This window comes from Lepidochelys kempii, chromosome 13 (assembly GCF_965140285.1).
Source record: "Lepidochelys kempii isolate rLepKem1 chromosome 13, rLepKem1.hap1, whole genome shotgun sequence".
Lineage (NCBI taxonomy): Eukaryota > Metazoa > Chordata > Testudines > Cheloniidae > Lepidochelys > Lepidochelys kempii.
The window spans coordinates 4,180,783-4,195,798 of NC_136392.1; the positions used below are offsets into that span (position 1 = coordinate 4,180,783).

The 15,016-nt window shown below is 40.6% G+C and overlaps 1 protein-coding gene across 8 annotated transcripts in view; it reads left to right on the forward strand.

The window, feature by feature from the left end:
- RTEL1 (regulator of telomere elongation helicase 1) overlaps positions 1-9,713 on the forward strand; it is a 120,027-nt gene extending 110,314 nt beyond the window's left edge. For 6 of the 8 annotated variants that reach the window (XM_073308887.2, XM_073308886.2, XM_073308888.2 and 3 more), the window contains 4 exons: positions 1,414-1,614; positions 2,188-2,367; positions 2,969-3,072; positions 8,499-9,712. In XM_073308887.2, the coding sequence (XP_073164988.1) occupies positions 1,414-1,614; positions 2,188-2,367; positions 2,969-3,072; positions 8,499-8,573 (560 nt within the window). In that variant the 3' untranslated portion in view covers positions 8,574-9,712. Of the gene's footprint in view, positions 1-1,413; positions 1,615-2,187; positions 2,368-2,968; positions 3,073-8,498 lie in introns of all 8 variants that reach the window. The other 2 variants (XM_073308891.2, XM_073308894.2) reach the window with 2 other exon arrangements.
- The last annotated feature ends 5,303 nt before the right edge of the window (positions 9,714-15,016 follow it).

Consider the following 15,016-nt stretch of genomic DNA (forward strand, 5'->3'; position numbering starts at 1 on the left):
TTTAGAACAAGTGATTCTGGTGATTCAGCTTTTAGGGATAGACACTCACTTTTTTCCCCTCACGTCTTTACATGGACACAGTTAAGGAATTTTGTCATGATTAACACTCTTTATTTACCATTATTTATAATAGACCTTTAGAATCTTGAAACTCACATTTATTTCCTTACAACAAATTTTTTGCTTCCTGCCCATCACATGTGCCGGTTTGTTGTTGTAGAGTTTCTCATTATGTCCTAGGCTGCTGGCACTGAAAAGTTGAGATTAGGTTTTGATTTAGTTTAAATAATACAGATTTTCAGACAGATAAAGAAAAAGGAAAACACACACATGTTGGGCCTAACCACCTTGAAGAGGGATCTCTAATTCCACTATTGTAATGTTTCATTACTGCCCTCTTACTGACTTGTGAACATCCTAGTGCCTTTGATGGGCAATTCTCTTCAGGGAGGAGTGGATGCTACATGTGCAAGGCAGCTGAAGGATGGAGAGCAGCTAGCAGGAGTAGAAAATGCTTAAATGTGGCTCTGTTGGGTCCCGCAGAATCCCATCCAAATCCCACAATGTGGGTGACGATCTCTACATGTTGGGAAATAGGTTACCCTACTCTGTTAACTGTAGACGTGGGTTTGTCGCAGCTGAAGAAGATGGAAATGAACCACATGATGTGATGAGTCAGAATTTCCTGTTGAATGTCACATTATTGAATATGCAGTGTTGTAGCTGTGTCAGTCCCAGGATACTAGAGAGACAAGGTGGGTGAGAGTAGTACATATTTATTGGACCAACTTCTGTTGGTGAGAGAGCTTGAAAGCTTCTCTCTCTCACCAACAGAAGTTGGTCTAATACAAGATATTACCTCAACCACTTTGTGTCTCTATTCTTGACTATGGTGTATCAGTGTTTTTAGTGAGCAAGCCAGTTTCAAATTGAAGCACCACAAAGGAATTGTCTAAGCCTGGCAATAACCCAAAGTGGGGACTTTTTAAAATTTCTGTACTCACGGTCTAATTTTTTTCCCAATGTAAAAAACATACCAAGAGGATTCCTTCTTGAGACAACCTTTTTGGGCACTGACCTTGTTTGACTTTGCTGTAACACCCTGCAGTGCTCATTGGCGCACCAGAACAGAATTAATGTCTCTTTCAGGGGTGGAAGCAGAATTTTCAGACAAGCTGATGCTGCTGTCAATGCAAATACTCATCCTCCAGTGAGAAAAAAAATTAAGCATCGCCCTTCAAGAAATGATCAGACATTCCCCAAACCTTCAGATGTGCTGGGGAGATGGTGGGAATCACTGGCTATTCTGGCTCAGTCTCCACAGAGCTTTCCCCTTTTCCAAAAAGGAATGCACAATCTATGCTAAACCCATTCATTTCATGTGTGTGTGACTTTTTAAAACATTTTGAGCAGGGTTCTACATGTTTGTACGTCCTCATCACAAAGAACAATTCAGACAGATGTGTAAAGACCTGACTGGAATGAGCTGCAGTGAGGAGAAGAAGAAATTGCAACTGGAAGTGCAGGAGCCCAAGAGTCCTCTGAATCTGGAGAATTCATGTTCCAAAGCAGAAAACAGTGAAACTCAAGATAAAGCTGTCAGCCACACACCAGGTTTGGAATGAACACTTTTCTGGCATTTAGATTGTATTATTTATTTTTGTGGTAGCACGTAGGAGCACTCCAGACATGGATCTGGATCCCATTATGCTAGGTTCTGTACAAACACAAAACACAATAACAGCCCCAGTCCCAAAGAGCTTGCAATCTAAGTATCAGACAAGAGAGAACAGGTGGGTACAGAAAGACAAGTGGATGAACACAAGGAAATAATGAGACAATCACTTGCAAAACAGTTCTTCTAGACTCATGGGAAAATTAAGGCAAAAGCCTTCCATGTGAGCAAAGTCCACTGTCTTTAGGTAGAGTCTACCATATTAGAGTTGTTCCATTGGAAGGGTCTCCATTTTTTTCAGTGATAATTTTATGTATGTTAATACAGTATCAGAAACTTGTGGTATGGAATAATGTGATTTAGAAAAAAAAGTTAATCAAATTTGTCTGGCAGACTTCTAAATGAAACCCTCCTGGAAATGCCAGCTGGTCAAATTTCACAAAGAGCTGAGGTATGTCTAGTATTCTGGATTACCCCACATTATATACTGTTTGATATGTATTCATGTGCAGCTACTTTCAAGAGTGAAATGCCAAGAAAAACCCAGAGCAAGATTTTATCCTTCTGCAGTAATCAGAACAGGAAAACTGGCTCTCAAAAGACAGACACATTGACAGGATCCAGCATCATAAGAGCACCTACCAACCCACGCAGTTTGCATGTCTTGCCCTTCAATACGGAGCCAGAGTGTGGTAGGTGTAGATGTACTGGGCGGAGATCTTGCCCTCTAACTCTAGAAAAGAATGGTCAAAAACGTGTAGGAAATCCAATTATGTTTACCCCTTTTAGAACAGTATGAAGCCATCTTTTATTACTACAGTTATTCATGTGTATTTAAGCATTCAGATACAGCAGTGATGAGTGTGGTATAAAACCCTATATAGAATAAAATCGAATTTGGGTTTTCTTGTTCAACTATGTCCATTCTGTCTAAGTACTTATGTGGCCTAGGATGAGTGCCCCCTGAGGACTAATGCAGTTATCCTCACACCTACCCTGTGAGGTCAGTAGTATTGCCCAGCTTAATAGATGGGGAATTGAGGCACAGCAAAATTGAGTGAGGTCACACAGAAGAAACTGTGTAATAGGGCCAGGAGTTGCACCTCTAAGATACAGGGGCCTCATAAAACACATTGCACACACCTTCAACCATTGCTTTCTACAAAATGCACTGGAAACATGAATATGTAAGAACTTCCAAAACAGAGTTACTGGAATTTAGTGTCTTTTCTCTCTTTCTCTCCCCCCCTCCTTCCCCACCCCGGCACCTTCTCTCTCAACTGCTAATTTTAGGAAGATTCCAGTGCTCTAAATGCAAATCTGAGGATGATGTGCCTTTTAAATGCCAGTTATGTACCTTTACTTGCTGCAAAACATGCTGGGAACAGTTCTTAAAGGTTGGCTTTGCTTATTAGTTTCCGTTATTTTCTCAGACTTTTAGTAAATTTTGTTTTGGTTTAATGAATCAGATGGACAGCCCTGGATTTGGAAGTCCTCTGCTTCCCTCAGGGCCTTACCACTCTGACTCCATGATCTCCATGCTGCAGTGATTGAGGGCATACCATACCTTTTGTCCTTGTTGAGACATAAAGCCTCACCCCATCTGAGCCTTCCCCAATTTTTTCTGCCTCCAGAGAGGTGCAAGCAGCAACCTATGGAACTTAATTTGTGACAGAGATTTTTCATACATCTTAACTCTTATTTTAAACATTTTCTTTGCCCGGTTTTATTTCATTCCTGAAGTGTCTTCTGTAAGGCACAATCATGAGGCAACCTTCCTGCCATCACTGCATCATCCTGCTACTTCAGAGTTATCCTGGCTTGCAGAGATGGATGCCTTTCCCCTGGATAAGAAGATGAAAGCATTACTGCAAAGTATCTCTTTGGTAGCATCCTCCACAACAGATACTTTCCTAGACTTCCTGTGCTGTGCAGTGCCTTCAGTGACTCAAGCACGGTAGCCCAATAAGATCTGTGGCTCTGCCCCTGAAAGGCAGATGAGAGGATGAAAAGGCTTGACAGCTTCCATGTACTCAGGGGTGAGGATGAGAGTGTTAATCAGAAAACCTGTAGACAAGTTGGTCACAAAGGCATCAGAGAAGAAAGAGAAATCCCTCCCCTCTCATCCACGAAGCAGTACAGAAGGGACTATGAGCAGGCATTCAGAAACGGGCAGTCCTTCTGTACCTACCGGTCTTCTTAGCTTCATAGGGACTTTTTATCAGGAAGACGACCCTGGAATATATTGACAAAGTGTGGAAAATCCAGATTAAATTAATAATAAAGACATCTTCAGACAAATGGGTTCTAGAATCAATTCAGAACAGCTGTTCAATAGAATTTCTCCCCAAAATGCATGATATTCCCAACATTAAAGAATCCAGGAAATTACGAGAAGGCCAAAAGGCCATTTTGCAACTGCTGCAGATTAGGGTTATATATCCAGTTCCATCAAACAAGCAATCTTATGGAGTGTATTTGATTGTTTCTTTTTGGTTCAAAATAGGACAAGGCCATGCAAGCCATCTTGGATCTCAAAACACTCAGTTTATTCACCCAAAAGTATGGAGGCTTTTAAGTCTGTCATAAAAGCTCTGCATCCCCAGAATTCCTGTCATTGATAGAGCAGAGACGGGAGTGAGGTGTGTCATTACGAGTGTCTGCATTTCTGCCACTATAAGAGACACTTTGAGTATAAGTCCCTTCCTTTCAATTTGTTGGCCTTGTCATGGATCTTTACTGAGGTCCTAGAGTCAGCTGTCCAAGAAACAGGAATACCTCTCTGCCTGTTTCTGGACAGCTTGCTCATCTGGCCCTTCTCGTCGGAGAAAGCTGTTGAGGCCAGCAACCTGCTGGTATGTGTTTTCTTAGTTTCTGCTGCTGAAGGCCCAGGCTGATTACAAAACAGCATCATATCACTAGATTCCTAAGAGCTGAAAAATCCAAAAGTTTGTTTCCTGTTTGCTACAGACCTTTATGAATCCTTCCTTTGAACCTCTGAGGAAAGACTCCCTGTGATTTTTCACTTGTAAACTCTTTCCTAATTGCTGTTATGTCAGGCTGGGGAGTTTTTTTTTTTTTGTTTGTTTGTTTTTTTGCGGGGGCGGGGAGCCACAGTACTGCACCATGCTGTATTTTTCATCAGGATGAGGTGATGGTTCTTAGGACTGAACGACACCTTAATTCCAAAGATCAGTTTAGTTTTTTCTTGGCTCACAAGCAAATGAACCTTCCATCCTTCTGCCATAATTCTCAGCAGCCTGTAGAGATGAAATGGCACACCCTTGTTGTATGGAGAGTAGTTACAACCAACCTGTCATGGATGTAGAGCTATCTGCACTTCTGTTACCAGAGGACATGTATTCACTGAGGGGGGGAAAGGGTGTTCTTAATTCTGGTTACTTATCTGCATTAGTTTAGTCAAGTTAAAATAGCAGGGAAGACATGACAACTCGTTTTTTTTAACTCACATTAGCAGATTGAGTTCAACCATAGGCTCCCCTATAGGCTTTAACTCATGCTGCTAACTCAAGTTAAAAGTGGAGTTGCTGTGTCTTCATAGCTATTTTAACCCAATTCAGTTAATGTGGATTAACTAACCCAAATTAGGAGCAAACCTCTTTTTCGTTGAAGACCTCCCCCTTCTTGTTTCTTTGAATGCACACAGCACAGGTCTTGGGTCTCTTGCCCTATTTCATGGAGGAAATGTGATTCTTCCACTCAGACTAGGATCTGTCTACACTACCCTGCGTATACCAGCCACTTATCCTATAGGACCAACTGGTTTTCGAGCACCTGCGTTTCCTCCCTTCAGGAACCTGTGACCAGTGATCCAGGGTATGTATGCACTGCAGCAGGGAGTGTGCCTTCCAGCCTGGGTAGACAGATTTGCACTAGCTTGCTAAAAGTAGCAGTGTGGATGTTGCAGTCTGGGCAGCAGTTTTGGCTACTCCCCTAAGTGCAGATCCAGGGGGTTGGATGGGCTTGGACTTGAATTGCTCACCAAAGCCACCTCCCATGCCCTAACATCCACACTGCTATTTGTAGCAGGTGAGCTTGAGTGAAGGTAGCACAAGTCTGTAGGCCCATGCTGGGAGGCACGCTCTGAGCTGCAGTGATTTCAGGTCTGTTGCCAGAGTTGAAAGCTCTGGAACAACCATGTGTTGGCTTACTTTGTGGCATGGGTCTGGTATAGTTTGGTTCATGAGAAGCTGAGTATCTTGCAGTTTTGGAAGCTGTCATTCTTTGAAAGGCCTGGTGTGGGGCAGGTTCTCTGACCCAAGAGACAGGATAAAAGATCTGTTCTGCATCCAGTCACCTAGTAAAGAGGGGGAAACCAAGCGTTAATATTGTGGGACATGAAAGGTGTGAGAGGGAAAACAAATTTCCCCATCTTTCTCTAGAGCCTGGAGGAGGAGAAGCAGCGTCTCATTCTTGTTCAAACCTTGATCCAACTTCATTCCCAGGGGTGATTTGTTTTGTGACAGATGTCTCACCAGAAGGAAATGAACAGCCACTGACCACTTATTTCCTCTGGGCCCCCAAACTGCTATCAGATGGTAGTAACATTTGATCACTAGTGACCTAGTCTGGATTCAAACTGGTGACTTGTAGACTAAACTTTGTTCCTTTACTACAAGTTACTCATTCTAAATAATTGGTTCAAGCTTACTACATTTAATGAGGAAATGACTAACAAACCATCATACAGCACACAATGACTTCTCTTTACCCTAATCTTAAATCCTTTCCCAGTCATTATTATGGTAAGACCACTTAAAGGCGTGGGAAGAATGCTGGTCAATCATTGGAACTTTCAGCACAGGAGGATGTTCAATCCAGAGGGCATGCACCAAGAAGAGCAGCTTGGGAAAGATCTCTCCAGTGAATTCTTTCAAGACCCATTTGGCAAGCTGAGCATCATGCACATGATGTATACTGTAGGGCTTTGTCTTTAAATGTTTTGTGAAATGGATGGTCTTAAATGTGCCGATATACAATGAACAGGTAGACGCAGTTCTTTCCACGTACCTCTGTGTGCCTCAGTCCTGATTTGCAGCATTTGTGCATGTCATTCCTGAGCAGAAACTATCCATTGTTCTACCTTGCACAGTGGGCCTGTAATATGGGCAGACTATCATAATACTTTGCACGTATACAGTGTCTTCCATTTAAGGATATCAAAGCATGCTTACAAATGGATGTCTCCTGGGGATTAGATTGAGACAGCCAAGCTTCTATCCATTTGTAGTCTTTGAACCCATGTTTTCAGAATCAAAAGGCTAGAGCATTAAGCCACTCTGCTGCAATCTAGCTTCTATTACGAGGACTGACTAACTTCTATACTGGGAGACCTTGAACTGCTACTGCTCATGCTGCATCTGTCCTTTGAGTATGTAGCAATCTCCAAGGCTGTCAGTATAGCCTCCACAAGGACTAAATTTACTTCAGACAACCTCACTTTTAAAATATTTAAAGCATTTTTTTCTTGGCCAATAGCCTTCATCCCGGAGTTCCTAGGAGGAAGTGGAAAATTTGGTTCTAGGCTGTTACTCTCTGTTCAAAGATGAAAGTCCGCAAGAAGGTTTTGGAGGTCACCCTTCCCTCAGTGTGGAAAAAGAACTAGCTCTGTTAACTAGGGACATAATAAGGAATCCCACGGGATCAAGTTCATAAAGGCTAGAACCGTTTCACTTTAGAAGCAGTGAAACCAACAGGCTGTAACCTTCACAACAGAGAGGTTTTCATCTCACAGGCTTTATCTTCATGGACCCAAAAAAGGTGTTTTTTACAGTGAGGTAACTAACATGCATTAGCTATCCCACTATTTAAAATCCACTTATTTCACATAGCCACAATCAGCTAACAGTTACATCTTGTCCTGCCACCACAACTTGGCCATGGCCATAAACATCATGGGTTGCCTTGTGTCTCAAATAGGTCACTTCCCCTATCCTGTGCTTGAATTGTACAAGAGGAAGTGGGAACTCAAGAAGTTCAGCTACTATCTCATTTGGTTTTTCGAAGGACCAAATATTTGTATGCTTTTGCAACAGCTGTTGCATATTCTGCATTTCCCCCCCTTTATTTTAGTAATTGCACAATTGGAATTGATTTTACAGAAACCATTCCTATGGGGTGAGTTGCTATGAGAATTGGGCAGAATTTTTTTGATGGCTAATTTGCTGAGGAGTGCATTCTTAAAGTTCTCAAAATTATTGGAAAATTTGGGTCAAATTTAGTGGACAGTTTTGCCTGAAAAAAAGGGAGTACAACTGTAAAAGTCAAAACATTTTGTTTTCATCATTTTAAGTTAAACAGTTTGACATCTCATTTTTTAAAGATGTTTCATTTAGAAATTTAGCTAATTAAAAAGGGAAAAACACTCAAATGACGTGAAACAACAAACTGAAAAAAAAAAAAATTCAGGTCAGGGTAAATGTTTTGTTTCTGTGCCGGGGTGGGGAGGGGGGAATCAGTTTTCAGTTTGAGCCGAACTAAAATTTTTTCAGGGGTTTTTGTTTTGTTTTGGTTTTGGTTCAGCTCATGAACAGAAAAATTGGTTATTTGCTCAGCGTGAACTGCTACTTCATTAGAGGAGTTTTCCTTTTCTTTCTTGTGTCACAACCAGTTAAATGGTTACATGTTGAGTATGTTTGTAATAATTATAATTGTTGGGGACTGGCAAATGGTGGGCATGACTGATGTTTGTATTGAGACTGCTATTCTGTAGACTTCCTCCTTTGCAGATCTACTCTATGCAGACATTTGAAAGGAAGTGTAATGCTTGTAATCTGTGTGTTTTGTTCATCTGTCTTCCCAGATTGCTAAAAGGTGCCCAGAATGCCAAGCTACTACCAAGAGGAAGCATTTAGCCCAGGTTTTTTTTCTGCCATAACGTCCCTGACAAGGGGCAAGTACATTGCGTCAGCACTGGTTAAAGAGCCAGCAGAAAAAGAGATTGGAAAAAGAAGCAGGGTGCACATTCCTTTACGGACCCTTGATCTCAGCCTCTCGCAGCATCATTCCTCTCCTTGGCAAAACGCATCAAACCCCAAAGACCTCGCTTCCCACTTCTCTTTCAGCAAGAGGGGAAAGAAGCAAACATTGTCCTTAGAATTGTAACGAAATGGGGATCTGCATTTTTTATGTGTTTGAATCAGCAGATTCTTGTGCCGATATGGTCCTTTTAAGTTGAACTTTGACAGCCTGGAGGAGGTTTTTAGTAATTGCCTTCTCTCAAATATTTACTCAGTCCTGGAAAATTTCCCAGCAGTAGTAGTGCCCCGAATCCCCTTTTCCAGGAATACCATTTTCCTTTGGTGACTTACAGAAGCTGTTGCTGCTAGGGATTTCAGAGCTGTAAGGTGGTGAAAACCTTTTTAAAAATCCAGTAGTTTTTACTGTGCATCACTCGTAGTACAGACCAAACTCATCTTGTGCTCATTTATGCCTTCCCTGCCAATCAGAAGCCTGTTTCCTATATGGCTATAAGTGCAGAATGTTGCACTGAGCACACTTCCAAAGAGGATTCGGTTTCTTCTGAGGCACTTGCACACTCCTGTTGTGTCTGTACGGTTTCATACTTGTGTTTTCAGAAGTGTAGCAGGGAGAGTGAAAGAACTATTCATGTTCTTTCAAAGTGAACGTACAAACTGATTTTAAACTCCATCAAGTTGGAAAAGAGAAACACTGATATTTTCACTCTCTGACTGGGGGTATTCATGTTTTGCTAATTTAAGGAATTGTATCAATTTTTAAATCTTCAGTGGAAAATCTAAAATAAACTAAGTAAAAATGAACCAGTTTGCATGTCCTGAGTGTATTGTACATGGCTTTTTGTTTTTCACTGTGTCTAGAAGAGGTGGGCGTTGAATCCAAGTGGAATCTAAAGTGAAAGTAAATAGAAGTCATTTTGCTATATGATTTTAAATACTCTGATATTTTTGCAACAATCCTTTGATAATTTTTTGTCACTCTTGTGTTTTCAGTTGTCAACTTGTATAACATGATATAATGGCTGGAAGTTGAAACTTGGCAAATTCAGACTGGAAATAAAGCATTTTATTGGAGGGTAATTAACCACTGGCCAATGTACCGAGTGTTGCGATGGATTCTCCATCACTGACAATTTTTAAATCAAGACTGGATGTTTTTCTAAAAGATCATCAGCTCTAAGAAATATTTTGGGGAAAGTTCCTGTGGCCTGTGCTATGCAAGAAGTCAAGATAATAGCAATGGCCCTTTCTGGATTTAAATGAATCAGTGACAAATACATATGACTTTCAGATGCTTAGAATTTGGGCGGCAATTGTGGGGAAGGGGGGGGAGGGCATGGACTTACCCTTTTGGTAAGTTTGATTTGCTTTTGCTTAGCCTAAAGGTGGATTTTGGGTGGAAAGTTTGGTAAAATTCCCTTTGTCCATTTTCAATATATTCAAAAATGAAAGGTGAGTGATATTCTGAGAAATTTGAGAGGGTCTTTTTTTCTCATTTTGAAAACTCAAAACTGCCATTTTTGAAATTTCACACTTGCTGTGGATTTTATCCACGATTAGGAAAGTGCCTTTGACAAATTTGAAGAACCTTCAGTTATAAACAACTTAGTTGTTCATGTGTGGTATGTGACTTAGTGTGTCAAAATGTGGAATTGTGGGTATGCATGTGTGGTCAGATTTGAATTCACATCTATTGGTTTTAACTGCTTCTATGTTTTTTTCCTAATAAGCTCAGACTGGAAGAAGGGGCGGGGGGTTGTTTTTCAATGATGATGATACAAAAGCTTTTCCTTACTACTTGACTGAATAATTAGAAGGGGAAGTTGAAAGATGAGGATTTAGATGGATCTGAGGATAATCTTGTGCTGGAATATATTCTCCCAGATTTCAATATGTCCTAATATGTGGACGTATTTTACTGTACATTTAAATTTACCAGCACCTTACAGTTAGCATATTAGTTTATTTTTGATGTCTCTGGCTTTTCTGAGTACCTAGATGTCACTTTTTCCCCTTTGTTTTTTGGAAAGTGGTCTCAGATGATTTTGAGGACTTCAGCCAGATACACACACATTTTATTTTTTCCCGATTTTTTTTTTAAAACCTTTTTATCAGTTCTGCTGATGTACTGCTGATACTAAACTAGCGTGGGAGACATCAGCAGGGACAAATAATGCAAAGGGATGTAGTCGTTATAAACATGGATGGGAAATAATTAAATGAGGTTTCAACCTGGAAGCTTATCCTTACGCAGGAAAACCAAGAGGAAAGATATTTAACAAATAGTAATGTTGGAAAGGCACTAGGGCTGAAACACGACCGGCAACAAACTCCTGCCTCTTTAAAGCTCCCAGGGTCTTGTGACGGATGATACCACAAAGCTATCAACTGGTTAGGGAGGGAGAGACTATAATACAGTGGTGTAGTGATTAAACAGGAATAGGTGTGGAGGAAACCAGGCATCCCAGACATGGTGTTGCCACACATTAAATATAATGAAATATTTTTAGTGGTGATATTTTCTTTGTATTAGATCCACATGACATCAGTTGCAACCTAAATACTTTTTCTAATCATGAGTCTCCCTTTTGCCTTTTTAGCAAAAAATATCAGTCATCATGACTTCATGGAAGTCAAAAATATTCAGTGAAAAGCAGCTTAGATTAATACTTTGCACTCCTGTAGCATCTTTGTAAGTCATCTGAGATCATCACATGAATCAAGTGTCACAACCACTCCTGATGGTTCAGTTCCAGCCATTGATTTTTGGTGCTAATTTCACACCTTAATACTGCTTGTGCTAGGCCTGTGCAACCTGTGGCATGTGAAGTTTAAGAATAGAGCAGAATCATAATGGATTCTATTATAATGAAACTCTCTTTAAGGCAGTGGAATATTTCAGTGCACTGCAATGTGCATTCTGTGATTCTGGTTGTGTGGAAAAACTTAAGTTCCTTTGTCATTTAAAAGAACTGCACCTTGCTCCTTTCACCACTAGAGGGAAGTTGTAGTATAGGATAGTACATGGGTTTTCACTGAAGAGTATAATTTTGGACTACTTTATATAGTAAAGAAATGATAACTTCACCTATATTTATTTAAGGGAGCTTTAACTGCTGCAAACTCATGCAGCTATCTTTTGCTTTGTCTTATTTTTGATTAGTGGGTTTCAAGTTTGTGGGAAGATAACCAGGTGAGTGACCTTGCTGTTTTCTCATCCATCCCAAAAATGCAAACCCCCAAACTAGAACATCTTCATTTCACGTTCTTCTGCATGGATATCTTGGGGGGGGGGCAGGAGAGATGGGTGGATGGATCTTAAGAAGACATTTGGAGACCCTGGATTTATTAACCTTCTGGGCCAACCGTAAATCTCAATATATATCACAACCATTTGGGGAAGGGATAGTTTGAGGAATGTAGAGTGGTCATTTGTGAAATGATGATTCTTGTGGGTTCAGTCCTGGGATCTTACCAATAGATGGGCCTCTAGCTGGGTTCTGAATTAACACAGTTTAGAGCACAAAAATAGTTGGGTTGAAGTAATGGATTGACTGTTCTCTTACCTTCCTAAAGGTCAGAGGTGAGGTGGGTGGGGAAGCTGCTTCTGTTCCATGGGTACCGAATTTCACTCTCTAATAGTTAACTACTAGTGTGGCACGTCCCATGAGCACTACAATCATAAAACAAAAATTAACTATAAAAAAATACTTTGGGTTTGGTTGCGGGGCCAGAAGTCACTCAGTGGTCAGCCCTACAAGGCTGGCATCGAAGTGTCAATTTTAAATGGAACATCTGGACATCCCTGGTGCACCAGGCAGATGCCTGTGCTGTTTAAACTGCTGCTTGATACACACACTGCAAGAAAAGAACAGGAGGGCTTGTGGCACCTGAGAGACTAACCCATTTATTTGAGCATGAGCTTTCGTGAGCTGCAGCTCACTTCATCGGATGTGGGCATGCATACTGCAGGAAAGGATGTAAATGCAGATCTATTTTTCATCTGAAATAGTGGGAAATCAAGAAAATCTTCCAGACAAACGCTTGCACTTGTTTAACCATTCAACAGCATTAGTACATGACTGTTTACCATTTCAGCTTGTTCAAAGATTTGCAAGTTCTTGGAAATGCCCTCAGTGAATGGGTAGCTAACGGTAATAACAAGCTGTGAAAATCCATTATATGTTGATAGAAATTATTTAGCCTTTTGGTTACCAGAGAATAAAGTGTGTCGAAGCTCCACAGAAACTAACAGGCAACCAGATATTCACAGCATCCCTCTCAAATCCCTGTTTTCTCAGGGTAATTGCTGCTACTTTTAAAACTATTTGACATTTGTAGCTTGTCTGCCTTCTATATATAGATCTATAATTTAGTTTTAATAAAATGATTTAGATAAGTGCATATTGAGGAAGCAAATGCCTACCAGTCCCCTGCTGACAGTGACTGAATTGAATGAGGTTGCAAATCATCCAGGTTAATATTATCCAGATCTTGCTTCCTAAAAATAACAGCAATAAAGCTAAAACCCCATTTGGAATATGGACCCTGTAAAGGTCAGCCTGTTACTTCTCTATCATATTGTAGGAATTGCCAGACCAGACTAGATCTCGTTTCCATCTAGTACAGTATCGGCTCTCTGACAGTGGCCAGAATCAGATGTGTTAGAGGGAATGTACAAAAAACCCTGAAGTAGTCACATGAAATAACCAGTTCAAGGATAGTTACAATTTAACCCCATCCTTAAAGGTTGGTTTATGCCCTGAAGGCTTCTATCCTTTCCAAACACTGGGTTGTAGTTTTAATCCTCTCCGACTTCCATGCAAATGTCCAATCCTTTTTCAAATTTTGGTAAAATGATGAGATTGATCTTTGACAGGTCCAGTGGCTGTAAGAACAAAGATTCAAATGTGGATTCACCTTTCAGAACGGGAGCAGAGCCAATACTGACCTAGAGTTGGAGGAGCGACAGTTTTGTGTTTCCAACTAAAGATTAGCCCCAACTGCTCAGTCAAACAAGAAATGCTCGGTGCAGGTCCTGCTTAATTCTAGCCGCGTGCAGGATACTCATATAATGGCTGGTTCTTTGGGAGGAAATTCCAACTTCCTTCCCCCATGTCTGACTCTGCTTTGCATTTTGTTTTCTTTTGATAAGAGGTTTTGCATTTGCTTTTCAAAACACATGGTACAGGACTTGCCTTTGAAGGTTGTTGAATGCTTGAACTGGGGGACCTGTTTGGATGGGAAACACTGCCTCTTCCTCTGGGGGGCACTTCTGGGCCACTTGCAGTATTTGCATTCATTACTCTATTGCCTGGGTGTGCAGGATGTTTACACCACACGTATTTTTTTAAAGGTGATCAGAAGGGAAGCTATCCAGTAACATGCAGTGCATACACAGTATATATTTCAGAGTAGCAGCCATATTAGTCTGTATTCGCAAAAAGAAAAGGAGTACTTGTGGCACTTTAGAGACTAACCAATTTATTTGAGCATAAGCTTTCATGAGCTACAGAATGCATCCGATGAAGTGAGCTGTAGCTCTTGAAAGCTTATGCTCAAATAAATTGGTTAGTCTCTAAGGTGCCCCAAGTCTTCCTTTTCTTTTTACTGTATATATATATATTGTGTGTTTATGGAAATGAAATATACAGTGAGAGAGAGCATGCACACTTAGGCATAGAACTGTATATGTAGAATGTTACATTAATGTTGCACCTGTGTTAAATTATCAATATTATGGATGTTGAGTGATTTGGACATTAGGTGTCTGACCCTGCAATCTTTATTTGGGCAATGTTCTTGGTGAACCCATCACCTCACTTCCTTCCGCTCCAAGTGCAAAGTGCATTTATTTGATCTGCCTTCTGTAACCTGAATCCACAGCAATATGAATATTTATTAAAGAAAGAGGAGACCCTACCAATACAAGGCACTCCGCTGCACATGCTTCTCACACTGGGAAGAGGATGAGAGAACAAACATGCGACAAAAGTTAGTCATGTTGCTTAATACACGCTAATGGAAGATGCTGAGGTACTGTGGTGATTAGAACCTACATAGTTGAGTTTTAATAAGAAATAGGGCTTTGAGCCTGTAAAGTGGAGTCTTATTTTGAAAAATGTCTAAAAATGGCAACATGACGTTTTCTATGTATTGTCTCAGTGATGGTTAGCTAAATCTGTCCAGTTTGCATGTAAAAAAGCAATTTTTGGGGTCTAAGCATGCCAGCCCTGGCAACTTAAGCTTCATTCTTTTTGGCTTGTGCATCACTAGTAGTCGTCTGCAGTAGGCGTTTAGTTAACAATCCTGTTTATGTGCAAATCTGAATAGAATTCAGCTC